Below are 16,607 nucleotides of genomic sequence, written 5' to 3' on the forward strand. Positions count from 1 at the left end.
GTGGTAGGCGTGTCTTGATGCCTCTCTGTAGTGAAGTTTTAATGGTGCTGCCTTTCTTGAGCTTGTGCATATTTTGATTTTGTAGTCCTTGATTTATCCAGCAAGTTGGTTCCGTGAATGAACTAAAGAAATCTGGTTTGCTTTGCTTTCTATGTGTTGTTTGGATTTTATTTTATTTTATTTTATTTTATTTTATTTTATTTTATTTTATTTTATTTTATTTTATTTTATTTTTGTTATCCATCAACTTGTGAGGTATTTCTAAGATTGGTACACTCTAATAGATATTGGTTCTCTATTTTAGGTTTTCTGGTGTCTAACAGTCAAGTTTTCTTCAAACCCAGTTCTCTCATTTTTTCCATGAATATTTTAGACAATATGTTTGCGCCGCTCTGTCAGATTTGATTGCAATCTGCCAATTTTAAAGATTTTAAAGTGTTGGGGAGTGGTGGAGGGGTGTGAGAGGGTGGAAGAAAATGGGGGAAAGACAGGCCAGGAGGACATGAGACCTGGTGACAAAGGACACAGAGAAGGACGAGTTAATGCCTTCTTCAGCTTCCTCTTTACTGATAAGATTGGTCTTCAGATGTCCCTGGGAGGGAAATTCTGGAGCAAGGAATACTCGTGGTGGTAGAAGGTCAGGCCAGGGAGCATTTATACAAACTGGACCTACCAAAGTCCATGGGACCTGAATGGATACAGCTACGAGCATTGAAGGAGCTTGCCAATGTCCTTGCGAGGCCACTCTTGATTATCTTTGAAGGATGGCAATCAAGGGATGTTCCCAAGGACTGAAAGAAAGAAAATGTAACTGACTAACCTGGTAGACTTCCACAATGTGATGATTGTCTTGGTGTGAGAGTGGAGAACAATGCTTATTGCTTATCTTGACTTTAGGGTAGAGCTTTTCAATACCAGGTAGTTTTTCAGAAATTCAGAGCATCCTCGACAAGCTGGAGAAATGTTCCTTGATAAAAATCCCTTCACATAAAGAAACTGGAAATGGCAAGTCCTGCTCATGGGGAGGAGCAACTCTAGGCACCAGTACAGACTGGGGACTGATACTCTATGAAAAGCGACTTTGCAGAGAAGGACCTGGGAGTCCTGGTGGGTGACAAGTTGACCTTGAATTGCACTTTGACCAGAAATGCACTGTTTAAGCAAAGATGGCCAACAGAATCCTGGAGGGCTGGGTCCAGTACAAGGCAGACATGGAGATATGCAAAAACCAGGGAGCACGACATTGAGCAACTGGCTTTGATGACTCTGATAAAAGGTTGCTGGACTTACTGATTCTAGAAGTTATTGCCAACCTCAGTGTTTCTCTGATTCTGTTATTTGTACAGCTAAACAAAATGCATCTTGCTTGAATGCCTTTTTTTTTTCCCTCCTATGTTAATGTTGCCTTGCTGGTAGTGCATTTAGCAGCATCTACATTATTATGTCTATTATTGCTAGGTTAATTGTTTTTGTAAAAGCTAGTACCATAAGAAGTCAACATATGCTCACATTTGGTCTTATATATGTAAGTGCTCTGATACTAAGGAAACAAACTCTCTGGGGTTTGCTTTGTTGGAACTAGGAAAATTCTGTGTTGAATTTAGTAACTTGTTTTTTACATTTCTAAAGGTAAAAATGAATGCATTTGTCAAACAGGTCCTGACTTTTTGATTTCTAAACTGTCGTACCAATGAAGAGATTTCAAATTCAGTGAGTTTTTGATCAGATCTCCATCAATTTACAAATAGTATTTTACCAGACAAATGTTATACAGAAAATGAGCTTCTTTTTAAGAATCTGCACTCCAGGATGAACGGCTTGCACCAAAAATATCTTTTTTAGAAAGAGATGGGTGTAGTGCAGTTGACTTTATTGTTGCTTTTTCACTCTTAGCACTCCACAATTCTGAAAAGCAACTGTATAATCTGATCATTCTGCTTGTTCCTTATAGAAAGTTCAAGTCAGCTGGCTGACATAGATCCAGGAAACCATGGCTTTGTTTAAATTTTTTTTTTTGGTTTACTATGGGAGCATTGTAACTTTTTCTTTTAATTCCACACAGACAATTTTTTCCTTTTTGTTTTGTTTTGTTTTGTTTTGTTTTGTTTTGTTTTTCTTTGCCACACTTGACTGCTGGACATATCTTTTATGCTTGGATATTGCCCATTCATTGATGTTTGACTTTCTGTCTTTTCAGAGTGACATGTTGGATGTGAACCAGATCATTAAAGACCTGGCCTCCATGGTGCATGAGCAAGGAGACACAATAGGTAGGTATCACTGTTAAGGTATGGGCTTTGTTTCCCTCCTATTCCACTCCAATGTGATGTTGTGTGTCCCCTCACAAGAAATGTTTTGTTGATGCTGTGATTATTTGTCCTGTGTTTTGTGCATTTTGTACACCTAGTGGTGTTTTGATCTGACAAGATGCCCTATGCAATAGAGTCCTCATATTCAGGATAGTTAGCTGATACACTTAGCATAAAATAGATTTTGCAGTGAAATTAATTCATTCACTTTTGACTGTAACAAGGAAGCTGAAGAGATGTAGTATTAACTAGTAATTCTTCCTCTCTACCTGGAATTGTAATTAGAAAACAACAATAGTAGTAGCAGTTACTGTTATGGTTATTGATGGTGGTGAAGAAAATTTAACAGCTTGCTTCTCCTAAATAGAAATTTCTATCCTGATTAATCTACCCGATTAAATCTACAGTACTCTAACAGTACTCTAACATTATGATATATACACATGCACAGTCTGAAGCTTCTGGCCATTAGCTGACCTCCTCTTGCTCTCTAGCTACCAGTGGCTGAGAACACTGTGGAGAAATCTTGGGAACGGAGGAGATGAGAGAAGCCCCTAGTATTATCTTCAACAACAGCCCATCACTGACCACCACCAATCTTTTCAAGGAGGGATAAGACATAGTAGATCTGCTCCTTTTAAATTCCCTCTGACCTTTTTCTTTCCCTGCTGCAGCTCCTGATACAGCTAAGAATGATTGGCTGTTTTTCTGTGCCTCTATTTTATTTTTTTTTCTGTTTTGTATGTATGATGATACTGTGCAATTCAGCAGCAATTTCCAGTTCCGAATTTGAGAGCTCAGAGTCCTAAAGCCATGATGAGGGACCTAAACACCAGAGAAACAAGATTTGTGAGGATATTGCTAACCTACAGTGCTCTTACCTGCTCCTAGATGTGGAATTCTTACCAGAGCTCATGGGAGCTGGATCAAATCCTAAGGCAGCTATATGTAAATCATAAAAGAAGAAAATCTTCTCTGCTGTTTATTAATCACTCTGGATTTCTTTGCCAAGCTCATACCTCATACCTTTGCAAGTTCCCATTAGCATCAGATACCTCCTTTCACACTTCAGATGAGCTGGCTGCATTCCACTGAGAAACACCACACCGGTTCACAAGTGCAGAATAAAACCAAGATAATATCCCAAACCAATTCTTTATTACATTTTTTATTTTTAATGCTTGTTGAACAGCTTGGTTTTTGTACGTGTATAACTTTGGAGCCTGATTCATTTCCAAAAAGTACTTCAGATGCTAATGCCTCGAGGGACGTGACAACCTACATCACTTAGCTTCAAGATCCTATGATTCTATGACTGTGGGTGATGTAGTGACTATGACAGTGTGGTTGATGTAGTCTACCTAGACTTCAGCAAAGCCTTTGACACGGTCTCCCACAGTATTCTCCTGTGGAAACTGGATGCCTGTGGCCTGAACAGGTACACTCTTCTCTGGGTCAAGAACTGGCAGGAGGGAGGTGTCCAACAGGTCGTGGTTAATGGAGTTAAGTCTATCTGGCATCCTGTTACAAGTGGTGTCCCCCAGGGGTCAGTACTGGGGTCTGTCTTGTTTAATATCTGTATCTGTAGAAGAGAAGGCTCAAGAGAGACCTCATTGCACTCTACAACTTCCTGAAGGGAGGTTGTGATGAGGAGAGCATTGGCCTCTTCTCCCAGATAACTAATGATAGAACTCAAGGAAATGGCCACAAGTTGTGCCTGGGGAGATTTAGATTAGATATCAGGAAAAAAAATTTCTCTCAAAGAGTGGTCAGGTACTGGAATGGCCTGCCCAGGGAGGTGGTGTAGTCACCGTCTCTCGTGGTGTTCAAGAAGCGCCTGGATGAGGTGCTACGATTTACTAGCGTAATGGGTAGTATTGGTGATAGGAGGATGGTTGGACTAGATGATCTTGTAGATACTTTCCAACCCTGTGTTTCTATGATTCTATCCTTGTAAACCATTTTCTTAAGGCAAATGGTTTCTTTATTATTATTTCAAGACATTGTGCATACATAGGAGTGGTCCCAGTATTATGTTGCCTGTGAGAAACATAGATTAAGTAGGGTGTTTTGGTTTTAAGCCACCATGAGTGTTTTTTCTTCTCATTTCACTGCAACGTATTTATTTGTGTAGCTTCTTCAGTATCTTTTCACTGTGGAAGCTAGTCAAGGTATCTTTCCAAACAGTTGCTGAAAGGTCCCACTGTTTATCTTTGGACATTCGTATTGCACAAATATAAGTGAGACTAAGAATCAGAAGGTAAAGGGAGTTGAAACCTCCCAGTGAACATTCAGCAGCAGGGAGGATAAAGGACAGTTCTTTTGACACTTGCTTTATTTTTTTAATGCATTCCTCTAACATGCATGAAGTGAAAGTTGTGTTTGTGTTCATTCAGAAGACACAGAATAAATATGTATCCAGGAAATCTGAGGTGTATCACTTGGCAAAACACAGACAGGGCTGTAGAGCCAACGACTCTTGTTCACCCTGAGCTGGGCAGAATTAATGGGAAGAGCTTGTCTGATCTATGCATAGCACAGGAAGAATAACACGTACTTCTTATAAAACCTAAAAGTTTTGCTCCTGTGTGGGCCGTTTCCTTAATGGGAATGTGCATAGCACTCTCTAGAGTGGAAAGCAATTTCTGTCAGGCAGAGAGGAAATAGATGAGGGGAAATGCAGAGTTGGGGCAGCAAGTCTGTTATGTTTTGTTTTGTGCAAATGCCTATGTTCCTTGTCACAGCATCTTTTTGATAAGAATATTTAACAAAACATTATAGTGTCAGTGAGTACAAGCCGCAAAATCAAAACCAGATAGTGGTGTAGGTTTCCTTTGAATTAGCAGAACAAGTCTTTTCAACACGTATTTACAAGAGCTCTTGGCAAAAGCATCCCTGTGAAGCTTCATCACAAATACAGTGAATGGGACATCTCCTCCCCTAGCCAAATTCCATCTCATCCACTTTCTATCCCAGTCTCAGTCCAGCTTTCTTTTATTTCTTTGTTTACACAGGAGTGAAATGCTTATGCAAAAGCTCACCAACCCTTTCCAGCTTCTTTGGGGGATTCAAACAAGGACCCCCAAAGAGGAAACACAAAATCTGGAATGGAAGCCTACAAACAATTTTTGGGGATACTTCAGGAGAGACTTGGGGGATCTGAAGCACAAATGGCAAGGTCTTTGCAATGTAGTGAGGCAAAAACTTGAGGAGCATCAAAAGGCTGTCTGGAGGTGGGTTGTCTCCTCCGCTGAAGTTTGCTATCATGGTAACAAATGGTTCTTCATCTAAAGCATCCATGGCAAGGATTAAGGAGTTGGCACTGTGAGAATTACATTGGGGGTGACTGCTAGAGCAACAGTAACTCCCTTCCATGCTCACAGATGGCCACTCAACTAAACTACAAGTGCCTCAACAGCTGGAACATTCCCAGTGTTTCTCACTGAATGTCATTATTTTACGAGTGCATGCCTGTCCTTCCACTGGCCATGCTAGGATAAATAGACATGAAATAGTTTATTATTGGTGTTAGGGAGAATCCTTAAATTTCCATTTCCTCTGAAGTATGTGTCAATAACACAGTTACCAGTATTTGTATTAGTACCTGATGAAGGCATGGGCATATTTATTTGCCTTTGTAGGCTCCTGTTTATGTTGTAACAGAGAATAAAGATGACCTGAACAACACAGTCATTGCATTGTTTTTGACTATGGCAAAAGAAAATACCGTGGTTTTTTGTTTGTTTTTGTTTGTTTGTTTGTTTGTTTTCATTGCAAAGAGCTCTTTTTCTCTCCTACCTCTGTATGGAACCTTACTAATTATACCAAAGCAAGGTGCAAGATCTACATCCCTCATCTAAACTTTGCTAATTCAAATTTCACTGCTCACAGCTCCATCACATTTCTCAAAGCCACAAAGACCCACGTTGTTCTTCATAAATTTGGAACTTCTCTCATAAATTTGGAACATTTTATACATTTAGAAAAGGCACATTTCTTCTGGTGTTGGACAATTTTGGAACCAACCTTCTGTCGGTGCGTCTGTAACCTTCCCACCTCCCTAAAATGGTGAGAGACTGGCCGCCTATTTTAAGATTACAGCAGCAGGGATACGGGAATTGATTTACCAGTTCTCTGCTTCTCTGTCCAGGCAAAATGGGTGCAGAGTAATGTTTGCAAAGCAAATCCCACTGACTGGAAGAAAACCCTACTGCATCAAAGAAAAGACTTTCTCTGACTTTCTTTTTCTTCCACTACTTCAGGTTTAGATCTTCATGCTAGTAATGTTTCATGTCACTCTTGGAAGTCTGTGCATTTTATACTTGAAAATAATAGGGTGAAAATAGGGTGAAGCTTTAAGTGGATGCTCCCTCACTTTTGCAGACATTGTTACACGGTATCTCTCAGGCTAGAACCCACAGACCTGACAAGATAAATATAAACATGGCAGCTGGTGCTTTCCTTCAGTCTAGGAAGAACTTCATGATGGGGTCAATATATTCAGTCCTCGAGCAATGCTAGTGTTTGCTGACATACCACGTTGTCAGTTATTGCTCGATGATAATAATAAACCTCCTTCAACGTAAGTATATTTGCATGAATGCAAATTCCAAAAACTTTGGAAGCTTTTGAATGGTGGTTTGTGTGTTTTGTTTTTGTTTTTTCCTTTCTTTTTGCCCAGTTTTGTTGCTTGCAATAATTTAGCATTATTGCCTTTTTGACCTGAAGGCTAGTTTAACACGTAGACACTGTCAAGAGTCAAGAGGTCATCTTTGCATACATGTGCTGCAGTCTGACTGCCTGAATGACAAGACAAAGAGTCTGTTGTCAAAAGCACTAACGCAAGCCAAGTAGGGAAATTATTCAACTGGATCCTTAACTAAACTCTCCTGAGTTATGTGTCTCGGTTGGGACATCTGCAGAAAATGAACACATCTTGAGAGTGGTCCCTGAATACCTGAATGTAACAACTCTAATATCTACGTTGTTGAAAGCGATCTGCAAAGTCTCTCATTTGGTTAAGTCTCCTAAGTGATCTCAGAGGAGACCATTATGTGAATGAGTACATTTATGTTCTTATTGGTTCCTGATGAATTGGGAAATCTCTCAGCTGTCTTGCTTTCAGTCATTTGTGGCAGCACAGAGTTACGTCTTGGTACAGAGCACAGCCCATGCAGTGGGGTATTTCTGAATCAGGGACTTCACATGAGATAAACACTTCCCATTTCTTCAAAGAAACCTCCAGTTTCCTTGTGCATCCTGGGTATACCTCCTGTTCTGTTACCAATCTAATGAAGGTTTCATGTAAACCATCCCAAATGCTGAAATTGTATAGTATTGTTACCCTTAATTGACTTGTGGGCAATAATCCTAAGGGCACGGTGCTTTGTATACTGCTGCTCTTGCACTCTGGACTGCAGTATAATCATCTCCACTATCACTATCACAAGTCCCTGGATTTGGACGCCACTGAAGAGCCTGTAAAGTGCTCTGTTTCATGTTATGCACAGGTTGTCCATTGCTACAAATGAATTTCCAGAATCAGGGATGGGCTAGCATGACCTTCTCTGACCAACTCATTTAGCTCAAGATAATGGCAGCATAAAAATCGGAATGAGCTTTTGTGCTTCTTTCCTGTTTCTGCTCTCTGTGAGCGTGAGTTTTTTTTCTCTTCCCTTGTGTGTGGACTTTTACATTCAGCTTTATTGCAGACTGCTAGTCAGACAGCACATGCTGGCTTATAAGGGAAAGAATAATGGGTAACTCTAGATTTGTAAATTTACTAACGCCTAAAGATTTGTCTACTGCTCTGTGTTTGACCTTCGTAATGTGATTGGGCTGGTGTGCTTGCAGTTAATGAGCCAGCTAATTTTGTAAAAGAAACAAGGCTCTTCCTTTTATGAGGTTTATTGACACCAGTAGGATTGTTCTCACACCAAATTATCCAAAGTCATTTTGGGGAAGTTGGAACTGCTGTGCTCTCAGTTTCTAGAAACCTTGTGATCAATCAGCAAATGCCATACAGCTGGAAGCTGCCCATGTGGTTGGTTTCTTTCTGCTGGCAGTTGTCATACTCTCCTACAGAGAGTTTGGGAGGTTATGGCGTGAGTAGGTCAAGTAAGCCAAACAAGCCATGTAAAGCAGAAGTGGTCAAACAAGTTGTAAATATCAGTGATTTTACGTTGTAAGTAAAATATATGACTTTCTGAGACAGCAAGCAGGAAAAAAAGGTGTCTTTTTTTCTACGAATCAACCCCCACAACATCCTTATTTGTTCCCATGACATACCCAGATGAACACTTATTTGATGAGTTGACTGAGTTGTAGCACTTGATATCTTATGTGCCCAGCTATGTGATTGGAGAGGAGTGTTGTATTAATTGTAGACAAAAGTGGTCTTTTCAATAATGCTTAGTGCAAGTGAAATTAAGGCATTTATCTAAACTGTGTCAATGCATGAGCTAGATTTGAAAAAGCAAAAATATACATAGTTTGATTTTCCTGCCTTCCTGCCTTCCTTCCTTCCTTCCTTCCTTGTCATTTTAAATTAACATATTTTATTGCAGACTTAAATAATATTTTTAATTTGGATGTTTTATCAAACTAAAATAAAAATAAAAATAAAAAGTTTTGAGGTTACATCCCAAGGGGAAAAAAAAGAAAGAGTGTACTACAAAAGAGTAACTAGAATTTCTCAATCAGAGATAGATTGTGTGCTCTTTTCCTCTTTAAATTAATTCCAGAGACGATTATTTGGAAAAAAAAAAAAAAAAAAAAAAAAAAGAAAAGATGACAAAAAGAAAATGAATCATATAATGGTTTGGGTTGGAAGGGACATTAAGACCATCTAATTTCCAACCCTCTTGTCATGGGAAGAGTCACCTCCCACCAGCCCAGGTTGTCCAAAGCCCCATCCAGCCTGGCCTTGAGCACCTCCAGGGATGGGGCATCCACAGCTTCTCTGGGCAGCCTGTACCAGTGCTTCATTACCCTCACAGTAAATAATTTCTTCTGAATATCTAATCTAAATCTATATATATTTTTAGTTTAAAGCCATTACTCCTTGAAAAGTCATTACTCATTAAAGCCATGAGTCCTTTTTCTCCCAAAAGAATTGTGTTTATTGAAATGTTTTTGAGTCAGAAAAAAAAATATATATATAAGAAATGTGAATTATTCCATTACCATTATATAATATCCTGGAATGTTCAAATTTTGAGGAATTAAAACTAAAAAGCTTTCTGAGATCATCCTATGGGAACCTTGGATATCTCTAATAGCTGCGGGTGTGCACACAGGCAATGAGGGCCAGGCCATACCATGCACCTCCACGAAACTGTTCATTAGCTGACTTCTCTTGGGAAATACCAGTTGTTTGGGACCACTTGTTTCTCTATAAGAAAGAAAATAAATCACTTTTCATGTACTAAAGTGGTAATATTTCTGCACTCTGCCCTTTACCACAGAGCAGATGACATGAGGTACCTACCTCCCTGGTAGGGCGTGCTGTTTTCCAGTGGATTAATGAAGGAAGACATCTGAATTTTAAATCCCTGGAAGATGCATCCTGGCAGGCATGGTAAACCACTGGCAGGGCAATACCATTTTGTCAGTGCATACATATGTAGCAGATACTTGACATTTCCAAGATGCATTTCAAGGACAGTATAAATCACTCAGGAGCTGGAGCACTCTAAATTTATGTTGGTGTTCGGTCATTGCCTCGTGGCCACTTATTTTCATTCAGACTAGAGCTTTGGTCTGTTGGCTGAGGAAAACCAGCAGGAAGAGCTGGTTACGACATTTTTGGGGAGTTTAAACAGTGTCTCCAGGCCTGCATGGAAAACTAGGGTGAGCAGTTGTTGCTTTAGTCCTTACCTCCAGGGGTTGTGGTGTGTCACCGTATGGGAGAATTAGAGCTCTGCTAAAATCGAATGGAAAGCTAGGTACTACCCGCTTTTGTTGAAGCAATAACCACAGCTCCTGATGACTCATGGAGCTGCAAATTGTGTTTCACTGCACCAATCTAAGCCAACGTGACCCATTTAGCCCTGGCTTAGCAAACAGGAGAGATTATTTTACAAATCCTCTCGTGTGCTGAATTTGTAACTTGACATATACACAGAAGTTTGCAAATGTCTAACCCTAAGTCATTTTAAACTTCACTCTGGAAGAACTGCCATCGTTTTCCTTCCCCTTAACATCCGCAGTCATGCCTGTAGAAAGCCCGAGGGTGTTTTCTTCATGGAATGAGACTCGCTTAAAACTCGCCATGTACGTGGCAATTAGAACAGGCAAAATTATTTTTCATGCTGACAACAATTTTACCCCAAACTTGGCTTTTAATTAAGAAAGAAACCTCTACATGTTACCAAAATATTCCTTTTTTTTTAGTGTGCTTCTCAGTATGTTGTATTAATTATTTTTAGTCAGAAATTACAGTGATAAAACAGTGTTAAGCTTATTAGAGTGCTAAAAATAAAAGCGTACTGTGAAACCTGAAGGGGCCCGTTTTGGTTATTGCCAAGTGGGAGCATTTTGAAATTCTCATTCACAAGCTCACTTCCCTGTCTTTCAAGCAGCTCTACTGAAAATGCTGCCTTGTGAAACCAGTCCATTGTTGCCACTATAAAGACAGGGGTCATATGGGTGATTTCCTGACACGTTTGGACAAAACCCCATTCCAGCCACTGTCACTCCAGTAATTTCACGCATAAGACTCTTGCTGGTCATTAGCAGGGGGGTGATCTCAAAAGACAGGAAAATAGGTAGGGTTGAAAGAGACTTCTGGGCATCATCATGATTTCTGTCTCTGCGTGACAAGTCTGTCATAAAATCATATCAAGTTACATCTAAAAGCTTGTTATCTCTGCTGCCTTCATTATTCCTACTGAAAGGAGGTAGGATTTAGGCTGGAAAATTAGAAATCTCTTCCTAATTCCCAGGTGTATTTGTTTGCAACAACCATCTGCTTTGGTGCAGCCCTGTCCCTCAGTTTAATAAAATGGTGATCGCATCGCTTTATGGTTTGTGTTTGTTTCCAAAATGTACCGTAATTATAAATGTGTCATCACAGAATGAAGATGGGAAATCACTAGGGGATTCAGGGCACTGAGACCCTTTGGAAAATCTCTGACACAGGGTTGGGTTATCTCACCTGTTTGGGAGCAAATTTGCTGTCTTTTTGTGCCAAAAACAGTAGAGAAAGGAAAAGCCAGACCCTTCCAGCAGGTGTTCCAGTCTACCTAAGATCCTAATGCCCCTTTGGAAATGCATGCTTCTCCATCCCAAACCAGGATATGTGGGAGAGAAGCCTGGAAGTAATCACCGTGAAGCTGTGAGCCATCTCTGGCATACGCACGGAAGGAGTGCTGAGTGGCACGTTCATCCTTGATTTATTGATATGGCCTGCCTACTTCCTTGTGATTTGACCCAAATTCTCATTCCCTCTCGCTTTGCTGCATAAATCTGCAGAAATACCTAGTTACATCGTGTTACATATTTATGTCTCATTTTTATAGAGCTTTGCTTGTTTGTTTGTTGTTGCCTTCTTCTCTCAGCACTGCAAATTGTTACTGTGAAAATTTAAATGGGAATTTTGCTTATTCCAAAGCTGGCATTCTCCTCTGAGGAGAGAAAGTGAGAAGAAACAGTGCCACCAGGGTTCAGTCTCCTCCTGTAACATCACATCAACTTATATAGGACTTGTAGTAAATGCCCATACTACTCGTGGAAGCCTGTACTGTGCAAAACGTAGATGGTGTTGGCAAAAGATGATGCATAACACATGATTAACCCATTCCACACAGTGCTGAGGGATTGTGGTAGCATGTCACTGTCATTCAGGGTCTGAATCTTAAATGATGCAAACTGGTGTTGTCCCAGCATTTAGTTCTTATGGCCTTCTGGAGAAGACATGAAAATGTGTTTTGGCAAAACCAGTCTGGTTAATTTGCATCCTCTAGTCATGGTTAGCTATACAAGTAAACATTTGTCACCAACTAGGTAGCTAAGAATTTGTCACGCTGAGTGGGTGACAAGTTATTCTAGCTGATACATCCTCTGTTTGTTAAGTGCATATTGAACATGCTAACCCTTTTGGTTTCTCTGCCTTGTACCTTGAAGTTCCCAAACCCAGAGAAGGCCATACCCATAGTGCTGGAATTTGCAATGTAGTTGCCAATTGCACAGTACTGCATGCAAACGCAGAAAGGAAGCACTCCCCCGTCCTACAGAACTAATCTATCCCATAAATCTACTGCTTCTAAGCTCAATCCTACAAAGAAAACATCAAATGTCCCTCTCCTACTAGTCCTATAAAATACGTAGAATGATCCCCTACGGATTCATGGGTCAACCTCAGATTCTGGCTGGAAAGACCCCAAGGGCAGTCCTGGAGTTAGGACATCTATTCTTTTTGAACAGGAGCATGAAACCAATTCATAGTTATAGCACTGGTTGATATGTGGTACGTCCTGCTGCTATGTGTAGTGGGGTTTTCCTTGGAAACTTGCTTTGCAACTCATTATTAAGAGAGAGGTTGAAAACTACCTACCACATTTCACTTACAGCTGTTTCTCCTGTTACTCCTGTTTGAGGTAGACCTGGGGTAGATCCTCTCACATGGCAAAAACATTGCTCGCTGCAGCATGATAGTGTACCCTTTATGTTTCTGGTCATCATTTTTGGTAATTCAGCACCATTGCTTTCTACTGGTGTTGAAGAGAAAAGATAGAAGTTTGTCACTTTCCCTGAAATACATTCAGATCAATGCAATATTGGGAATAAACTCTTCCAGGCTGTCACACTGGTATGTGCATGTGTGTAGACTCAACTCTTCTAAGTTATACAAGCAAATTTGATATTTCTTCATATCTAGGAGTTGCATTATTAGAAACCTTTTGATCTGTTTCTGACAAGTCCTTTTTGCAGGCATTTGAAGCATTTAGACAGAGCTCAGTGATGCCAGCCAAGGTCCATGGTTCCATGGTTTTAAAATCCTAATAATTTTTTTTTTTTGAGAGGCTTTTTAAATGGCCAATAAAATTATGGCATATCAATCTATAAAAGTGCCAGCCATGTAGTTTGCTGTTGTGTACCATGGCATGCATAATATAGCAAAAAGGATTGGAAAAAACATCTCTGAGGTGTGAAGAAAGACTTTGAATAGGTTTATAGATGCTAAGCTGAAGTTTGAGTCATTGTTCCACAGTTCTGCTGATTTGGGGTATTGTTCTTTTGTTTTGTTTTGAAGTTGAATTTTCAGAAATACAGTTGTATTAACAGACTTGCAACAAACACTGTTTCACTAAAAATGCCAAAAGCTGAACAAAAGTACCTTTTACTATTTATGTGAAAACCTTCATTTATTTATCCATCACAAAAGTAGCCAGTTGGCTTAATGTTCCTAATGTTAAAAAAAAAAAAAAGTAAAAAATAAAACTTAAATCTTCTGTCTTAATCCAACTGTTCATACGTTCAGCTGAATAATTTCTGTTAATTTTATTAAATATTTGCAAAATCTCTGGAATCTTTGACATGGACTGAATTCCTTCTGATCATTTTCATATGTTCTGTGGTGTAAATCTCTGCTCTCTCTGCTGTAAAACCCACAAAAGCAGACCAAGTGTAGATATTCTTCCACTGTGGCCAGAAATTACGGACTGTGCATCTCTTAGGGGACAAATTGGTCAACGTTTCTAAGATTTCAATTTAAAACACAAACCACAAAAGGTTTTATGCCATAGCAATTCCATCTTGCTTTCTAAGCACAGCTCCGGAGTCAAAATTTACACTTGTTTTTGATGGAAGTGGGGATTTCTCTCACTGCCAGCTGCAATGTGTGGCTGTCAGTCTTTCTTTTCTAGACTCATTTTAATTCCTCATGTTTCTTCCAGCTTCTCCTATCCTCAGACCTAGCAGTCTAGGGTGAGATTCATCTCCCAGAATTTTAGGCACTGGCAATTTGTCTCATTCTGAGATGTCTGTACAGACGTCTCTTGCAGCTTGGAAATGTGATCCAGGAGTTGATGTTGTGATTTGTCTGATCTGATCAGCAGCAGTTAGCTACTGTATTGGGATGAATCACACCCTGTGGACTTGCTCTTTGTTGACTGTGATAGCATAAGAGGGGACTTGCTCAAATACAGACCCTGGAGTACAGTCAATAGCCCACACTTAGATGAACCTTATCACTGAGCTCTAATTATGAGATAAATTTGAATACAATCTGATATGTCACTTCTGTAATTTAACTCTAGTCTGGTGAATTTGCCAGTGTTCAGCTGATTTTGCTCGAATGTGCTATCAGTCTCTCCATTGGTTTCAGTGGGAGTGGGATAAGATGCTAACCTCCGTCTTATCTGGGGACACGTGGAGAGCTGTCAGTCGTACTGCCTGTAACTGATGGGTTTTGGTGCTCTCATTCATCAAAATGGGGTACAATTCCTATTTCTTTCTAATGCAATGACTTGCAAACAAGAAGCTGTTGTCTCTTTATGTCCGTGAGTAAACTGCTGAATTGCTGTTGGTATAAAGTTTTTGGTTTAGGCTTGTACCCTCTAATTATCTTCTATTATCTTAATTTGCAGATAGTATTGAAGCCAACATTGAGACGGCATCTTCTAATGTAGAATCAGCCAATGAGCAGTTGGCAAAAGCCAGTCAGCACCAAGTAAGTGGGTCTAAAAAACCCTACGGATACATTCAGTAATAGTATTTAAAATAAAGAGAACACTTGACGACTCTGAACCACATGGCACATGGGCTGCGTTGGATTTGTGCTACCTGGAAAGATGATAAAGCATATTCTAAGTAAGAGCTAAACTTTTATGTGTTTATATATATATTAAATTACTGTAGCATTGGCAATTTGCATTAAAGGAGTCATTTAGAGATCTGCATATTAAAGAGCCATTTCCCAGTAGGAAACTCAACAATTAGCTACTGTTGTTCTTGGAAAGATGTTATAAAAAGTGCATCATTTCAGGGTATATGTGCTTCTTATTGGAGTGTTTCCCTATAGTCAGGCAACAGCACTTTTCAAAAACAACAGAATTGCCGAAAGACATGATGTGGCTGGTGAATAATGGTTACGGGAATGGTGTTCAGCACTTTTTAAAGGCAACCAGAGGGTTGTTTTTGTTTTGTTTTCCTAATTTTCCTTCACTGGAGCAAGAATAAAATACACACACACAAAAAACATTTATCTTGTTTGAAAATAGCTTGACCAGAAGACCTAGTTGATGGTTATATTTACAGGGATTCAATTTATAGGGATTGAGGAAGGGGAAAAAAAAAAGAATCAAACGAAGAAAAAAATGTTATTGTTGCATTAGATTGACAGGACAAAAGTTGCTATGGTTTCATTATTTTCCTCAATTATAAATTGATTTGTTGAATATCAAGGTGATTTTCATTTATCTGGAGTCTTGTTATGACAAAATGTTGCTGAGGTGCATGTGAGTACCTAGTGCCGCCTCCTTGGTCCTTTGACACAATGAATTCTGAAGGTCTAGGACAAAGCTCCAGCCTGAAGGAGAAGAAACCATAAGCATTTCACTCCACTGAAAAGGAGTAATGTGATTTTAAAATTATCTACAACTCATTTCCTGGTGAAATGTACCTTGTAAATTGTGGGTAATAAGAACAATTTTTGTAGAGCTTTGATATTATGGAAACTAGGTGTGGTCTTCAGCAACATTTTGGTTTTAAAGTCATATATATTCAAGATAATGTGTGTCACCATGCATTTAATCCTGCATTTGCCTTGAAAATAGACTGTTGCATTTTTATTGCGTGAAGTCTAATATAAGACAAGAATAAATTTAATACTTGACAGTAGAACAGATCACAAAGCTGTAAATGAGTTAATAACAATTTTGGCTAAGAAGGTCAAGGAGTAGTCAGGCAGAAAATGAACTCAGCATAGTGGAAAGGATCTGCTTCCTCCAGCCAGCAGGAGCTGCTGAAATAACCCGTCCAGTTAGGAGGTCCTTTATTCCTCAGATATATTGACCGAGATGAAGATATAGTCACCCTTAGCAAGTCAACCACTTCAGGGGAATAAAGAGATGTTGTGTACTGACCGGTATTTACTGGAAAACACTTTGGATTCTCCCTTGCCCTTGAAACAAGTCTGGATAGAAAAACTAGCTTAGATCAATTTTGGTGCCAAATAAAATGTGCAATTCAGGTTTCCTTTATAGGACAGGTAACATTCCTATACACTGCTGGATGAGGATCACGGTGTGCAACCTCAGATTTCTCTTTCACCTCTTTTGTGGACTGGAAAATGGG

The 16,607-nt window shown here is 39.5% G+C and overlaps 1 protein-coding gene across 4 annotated transcripts in view; it reads left to right on the forward strand.

Annotated features, from left to right (window-relative positions):
- Positions 1-16,607, forward strand: part of TSNARE1 (t-SNARE domain containing 1) — a 448,956-nt gene that overhangs the window by 264,423 nt on the left and 167,926 nt on the right. For all 4 annotated transcript variants that reach the window (XR_011807322.1, XM_038174847.2, XM_038174848.2 and 1 more), the window contains 2 exons: positions 2,198-2,270; positions 14,900-14,982. Coding sequence is in view for 3 of the 4 variants with exons in the window: in XM_038174847.2 (XP_038030775.1) it covers positions 2,198-2,270; positions 14,900-14,982 (156 nt within the window). In the remaining variant the exon portion in view is untranslated. The remainder of the gene's footprint in view (positions 1-2,197; positions 2,271-14,899; positions 14,983-16,607) is intronic.

This window comes from Anas platyrhynchos, chromosome 2 (genome assembly GCF_047663525.1).
Source record: "Anas platyrhynchos isolate ZD024472 breed Pekin duck chromosome 2, IASCAAS_PekinDuck_T2T, whole genome shotgun sequence".
In the NCBI taxonomy this organism is placed as follows: domain Eukaryota; kingdom Metazoa; phylum Chordata; class Aves; order Anseriformes; family Anatidae; genus Anas; species Anas platyrhynchos.